The sequence below is a fragment of the Tasmannia lanceolata genome, unplaced genomic scaffold, assembly GCF_043159265.1.
Source record: "Tasmannia lanceolata isolate RefF3 unplaced genomic scaffold, GAP_Taslan_0.1 ptg000002l, whole genome shotgun sequence".
Classification (NCBI taxonomy): Eukaryota; Viridiplantae; Streptophyta; class Magnoliopsida; order Canellales; family Winteraceae; genus Tasmannia; species Tasmannia lanceolata.
The window spans coordinates 48688427-48693938 of NW_027518679.1; the positions used below are offsets into that span (position 1 = coordinate 48688427).

General features: G+C 38.8%; 1 protein-coding gene across 2 annotated transcripts; it reads left to right on the forward strand.

The window, feature by feature from the left end:
• Positions 1 to 937: 937 nt before the first annotated feature.
• On the forward strand, positions 938 to 5109 carry LOC143886208 (Golgi SNAP receptor complex member 1-2-like). Of its 2 annotated transcripts, none has more exons than XM_077390165.1 (6): positions 938 to 1188; positions 1295 to 1482; positions 3671 to 3760; positions 3849 to 3911; positions 3999 to 4128; positions 4708 to 5109. In XM_077390165.1, the coding sequence occupies exons 1-6, from the start codon at positions 1074 to 1076 to the stop codon at positions 4806 to 4808; spliced, it is 687 nt and encodes a 228-aa protein (XP_077246280.1). In that variant the 5' UTR covers positions 938 to 1073; the 3' UTR covers positions 4809 to 5109. The 2 variants fall into 2 exon arrangements, with proteins under 2 accessions (XP_077246280.1, XP_077246276.1); XM_077390161.1 differs by having other exon boundaries at positions 941 to 1188; positions 1286 to 1482.
• The last annotated feature ends 403 nt before the right edge of the window (positions 5110 to 5512 follow it).

The window sequence follows — 5512 nt, forward strand, 5'->3', positions numbered from 1 at the left end:
TTGAGAAAATCTGCAGGGCAAATCCAATCCGATCGTGCACAAATTAAACGGAAAAGTAAAAATAACAAGCAAGCCACAAGATGAACACCAAGATTTTACATGGTTCAGCCAAGCCTACTCCACGGGCGAGAAACATGATCTTCCATTATTGCTCTGTTTGGTTGCTATGGATGGCTCGGAAAGTAGTAGAATATGAAGTCAAAGGGAGTCAAACGGTACTAGACAAGCATTTTAATTTGTCTAGAAGTACCTCGGAGAATAGTGAACATATACAAGGATTGCAATGGATTAATCACAAACCTGCAACCCTTTTCTTGCTTGTCAAACCCAAGACCGTACACAAGAGATAACCTCAGAGATAAATCCGAAAAAGAACCCAAAAGAAAAACCCGAGAAGAAAAAACCTCTTCTCCCTTTCTCTCTCTCTCCTTAGGGCAGCCGACACACCCCCAATCTCCTCTTGCCGTTTTCACAACCCAAGAGAACAACTCTTATCTTTTGTAGAATAGTTCTCCCCAAAAGCTCCCCAAAAGCTGAAATAGAATTTCTATTTTTGCCTTTAGCTTCTCACCCAAGCAACCACCCTGGGTGTGAAATAGGCAACTTTCCCAGCAATATCTTAGTTGGGAATTGCTAAGGTCCATCGTAGAAGGCATTTCGCGGCTGGTCTGTCTGATACTTGTGAATGCAGACATGGCTGGTCTGACATGCGATAGACTAGCCGCGAAATGCCCTTTTGCGATGGACCTAGCAAATCCCATTTCAGTTTGGAAGAATTCAAACTTACTTGGGCTTTGGGATAGACCGAACTCAACTTTCACCCCTAGTTTTGAAGTTTGTAAATGATAAGACGAGAAAAGCTCCGATAAAAGTCCAGCCCATGTCCCTAACAAATAGCCAAGCCCACTAATCGTGACCGGCTCTTGGAAATTTCTACGGAGTCACGTTTTGGTCAAACCTCAAACTCAATCCAGACTCCTCACTTTTCCTCATTTCTCAATACTCACTCCCCCCCACCCTCTCTCTCTCTCAAAAGAAGAAGAAAGAAAAAAATTCCGTGGGATTTGATTTGGATGAATGCAAATCCCATGGAAGAGAAGAGATCTGAGTGGGACGACTTAAGAAAGGAAGCAGGAAGACTAGAAGGCGACCTCGATGTTCGCCTCTCTTCCTACGCCAAACTCGGAGGTTTTTTTTTTTTTTTTTCTCCTTTTCCTTTTTCACATCTCTCCCTCTATTCCATTTTAATTCCAATCTCGAATCATCTCATCCACATTTTTTTTAGGTTACTCAGATTCAAAACCCTCGAGTGATTCTCGAGACGTGCAATGGAAATCAATGGAAATGGAGATCGAATCTCTGATAGAGAAGCTTCTAGACGTGAATGAGGCGATGAGCCGATGCGCCGCCGCATCCCATCCCACCACTTCCATCACTCAGAAACTTACTAGGCACAGAGACATTCTTCATGAATTCACTCAGGTCAATGCCTTGGAACCCTAGATACAATGCTCGATAACACATTGTACTTCTATATTCACTTTACTCTTCCAAACATGCGTGACAACGTTTGTCTCTAGGTTTCAATTTCATTAAGCCATGATGGTTTCTACTTATTCTAGCATTTCCCAATGTTTCATCTTATAATTTCGTCATTTGCATATGTTTCCATACGTTTCCATGATTTTACAAGATTTCCATCCCATAACCCCCTACTAATCAAATGCTTCAGAGAGACAGGTTGTCATGAACTGCCCACATTGGATGCCTCACAAGTCACACCTGTCGTTCTACGTGTTATTACATTAACAAGTATTTTGAGTCATTCCAAATCTTGATCTTTAGTACTAGAAATAGGGCTGAAATGAGATCATGCTTTCATGACTTCTACCTCTAATTAAATAACTCGATTGTTTCTGGGGTCCAGTCGGGATAGTACAGGCCAAAAGTGTCTGATTTTGGTAGATGCCCCATGCGTTAGGGGTCCCAATTTCCTCTAGTTTTCAGACTACTTCCTCCTTTTTGCTTGGATTTACATCCATTGTTACGCCTGCGGAGATGCCATTGATTCTTCTTTTCTCTCCTACCTTTCAAAAGATATCTCTTTGTAACTTCTCCATCTTATTCGTCACCGTTCCTGGAAATTTTAATTGTGATAAGAACATATTTCTGCTATGTGCCTCAACATTCTCTGGTTACTTTCCTGAAGTTTTTTTTGAACAATATGATAAATTTGAACAATTGAATATGAAGAAATTGCTTGACAGTGGGCCTTTATCTTGATCGATCCTTTTGGCCCGGACCATACTATTTCCATGTAAAGAATATGTTGGGTACAGAATATGTTTTTCAATAGATGCTATGAAATCTGACGTTATAAAAGAGAGGAAGTAATTTACATAAAAATTGCCCCTCATGATCATCCAAAAATGGCTTGTTTTAGCATCAAGTATGTCTTTTGCATGGGATGGAGAGGGTAAAGGTAGAATAGGAATTTTTAGCAGTCAATCTTGCAAGGGTTAACTCTTTATCATTTCAAGGTCATGTCTTATTCCTAACATGATATCGAAAATGGCATTCGGATTAGGGGTAGTGTGTTCCGTCAAAGTTCATGTTAATCCTTAGCAGTAGGTAAAGTGTTTATGGACTCACTGGTGGTGTGTGTCGGTAATATCCTTGGATATGAAGCGCAATGCACTTTTATATAATATATATAGTTAGTGCAATGGATTAGAGGTAGCATGTTCCCACAAAAATAATGGTAATGTTAGTAATTAGTATGACATGCATAATATATCAAAGTTTGTATATTTTTTGTATCAAGCTATCACATTTGAATATGTAGATTTCTTCTAGGAAAAAAGTTGGCCGGTGACAATGAGGTTAAATTTAGAACGACTAAAATATTCGCATAGCAAAATCTGTTCGGTACTGGATGTAATGTTTCAGGTATTTATAGATAGAATTGGCCAACACTTCTTACTGCAAAAGCTAATTCAAAGAGCAACTATGATACCATGCATTAATGATTGATCAGAGCTCAAATGTGCTATAGACTGTGCTAGGATGTGTTTTGTTTCTAATCGGAATTGTAACCCAGAGATAAGAGTCTTTAACTCTTTAGGCGCTACCCAAGACCATCTATGACACTTGTACGTCAAAGGTGAGACTGTGAAGGAAAATTGGCTCTTTGGTCTTGAAGGTCTAAAAGTATTTTACCATCTATTCCAAAATGTCCAAAACTTCTAATCTTCTCTGTTTCGTTCCATCCTTGTATTAGCTTCTAGTTAATTTTGCTCTCTATTCTGTCCTTATGACTTCCCTCTTTCCATTATTGTTACCCATCCTGGAAGTCGAACAGATTGTGATCTCAATACATAATAAATGATGCACTGCTACCATTCATAAATAAATAAATAAATGACGCACTGCTTAACAATGGGTAGGAGCGAAATGATGTTGGTCACTAAGGGCAGCATATTAGTACGGTGGAATTTAAACAGCCACACAATATGTATCTTTTTAAATGTTCCAAAGCTTTCTGAGTTCCACTCATTTGGTTTTTGATCTCATCCTCAAGTGCTCATTGTCTGTGTGCTCTCTTATCGATGATATATTAATCTTAATATTCATGTTAAATCTATACTTACCCGCTTTATGTTTTAAGCAGGAGTTCAAGCGTACCAGAGGCAACATAATATCAATGAGGGAGCACGCTGAGCTCCTTACTTCAGTGCGTAATGATATAAATGAATATAAGGTTTGTAATCAATTTGAAACCAAAACACAAACTCCTGTCTGATATTTTGGTTTCCATTGACTTGACGGTACGGCTCGATTGCACACAGGCATCTGGTAGTTCACAAAATTTATTAAGAGAGCGTGCAACTATACATGGGAGTATTTCTCAGGTATGACTTCAAAATTCTCTCGTAAATTGGTTAATTGAAGAGCGAGTTACAAAAACAGGAGCATAAACATAGAATTCAATTTCGCAGATTGACGACGTAACTGGTCAAGCAGAGGCTGTCAAAGGAGTGTTGGCAGCTCAGAGAAATGCATTTGTGAACATTCAAGGAAAAATGAAGCAATTGAGCGATAGATTCCCTGTTATACATGGCCTCCTAGGTGTTTCTCGTCGCTTGACTATTTTTGTTGGGTCTGAAAGTTATTGTGAAACAACTAATTACTCCAAAAGCTTAAGCCGTTGGAGATGACGTAATTTAATCTTTTATATTTTAACACTCCCCCTCACGTGTGGCCCCTCTTTTTAGGGTTGGGCTACAATTGGCACAAGTGGCCCCTCTTTTGGGTTGGCCATTACACGCTGATTTTTAATATCAAGGAGTTTTGAACCCATGACCTTTGCTCTGATTCCATGTGAAACAACCAATTACTCCAAAAGCTTAAGCCGTTGGAGATAGTGTTATTTAATCTTTTAACACTCCCCCTCACGTGTGGCCCCCTCTTTTTAGGGTTGGCCTACACGTGGAACTTGTGGCCCCTCTTTTGGGTTGGCCATTACATGCTGATTTTTAATATCAAGGAGTTTTGAACCCATGACCTTTGATCTGATACCATGTGAAGCCAATTACTCCAAAAGCTTAAGCCGTTGGAGATGTTGGAGATGGCGTTATTTAATCTTTTATACTTCAACAATTATGACCCATTTTCACTCATTAATTTTGTTGTGTCTGGTGCATGCAGGAGCCATCAAGAAGCGAAAGCGGTCAAAGGATACAATTGTCCTTTCAGCTGTTATTGCTGTATGTACATTGTTTCTAATTATTTACTGGATGTCCAAGTGATATCAACAGAATATCCAAAGGTGGCTCTTAAAACAGGTAGAATCTGTTCTACCCATGTAGAAATTATTTCCCTTCCAAATATCCAAAGCTGACTCTTAAAACAGGTAGAATTTGTTCTGCCCGTGTTGAAATTGGTTCCTTTGAATATGAAATCTCCTTTTGTTTTTTCTAACTTTGAGCTACCTCCAATCTTAGAGAAATTAGGCAAACATAGGGCTTGGTGTAAAGGCATCTCCTTTTTCTCTTATTTGTTGAGAAATTGTGTAAAGGTACCTTTCATTGAAGGATTTATTAAACTATTCATCAGGGTCTTCTGGTTTTGAAAAGTGGTTTATATCTGAACCTCTAAAACATCTATTCCATTGCTCAACTGCCCCACACTCCCCTTTTCCTGGCGAGTCCATCTTGCTTACAAAGGCATCTTTGAATTCGTTGCTTCTAGGCATAGCCACAAGGATGCTTTTCCAAGCAAAGTTAGGACAGCAAATAAAATTCTGTTATTTTTGGGTTTGTATCAGAAAAACTGTAAAATTAAAATATTTAAAATATATAAAGGCTAGTGATATTAGCACTACTGTGCTCCGAAAATAAGATGAATTCACGCTATCTTTTCTTTTTTATTTGGCTGTTGAGAGCTTTTTGGGAATTGTAATAGCTTAACAGCTGGTTGATTAATAAAAGACAAGGTGAGTTCGCCCCATTAT

Coding starts and splice junctions, on each gene's coding strand:
- LOC143886208 (XM_077390161.1), top strand. CDS start 1,074: ATGAATGCAAATCCCATGGAAGAGAAGAGATCTGAGTGGGACGACTTA. Junction 1,189..1,285: donor TTCCTACGCCAAACTCGGAG/GTTTTTTTTTTT, acceptor CATTTTTTTTAG/GTTACTCAGATTCAAAACCC. Junction 1,483..3,670: donor TTCTTCATGAATTCACTCAG/GTCAATGCCTTG, acceptor TGTTTTAAGCAG/GAGTTCAAGCGTACCAGAGG.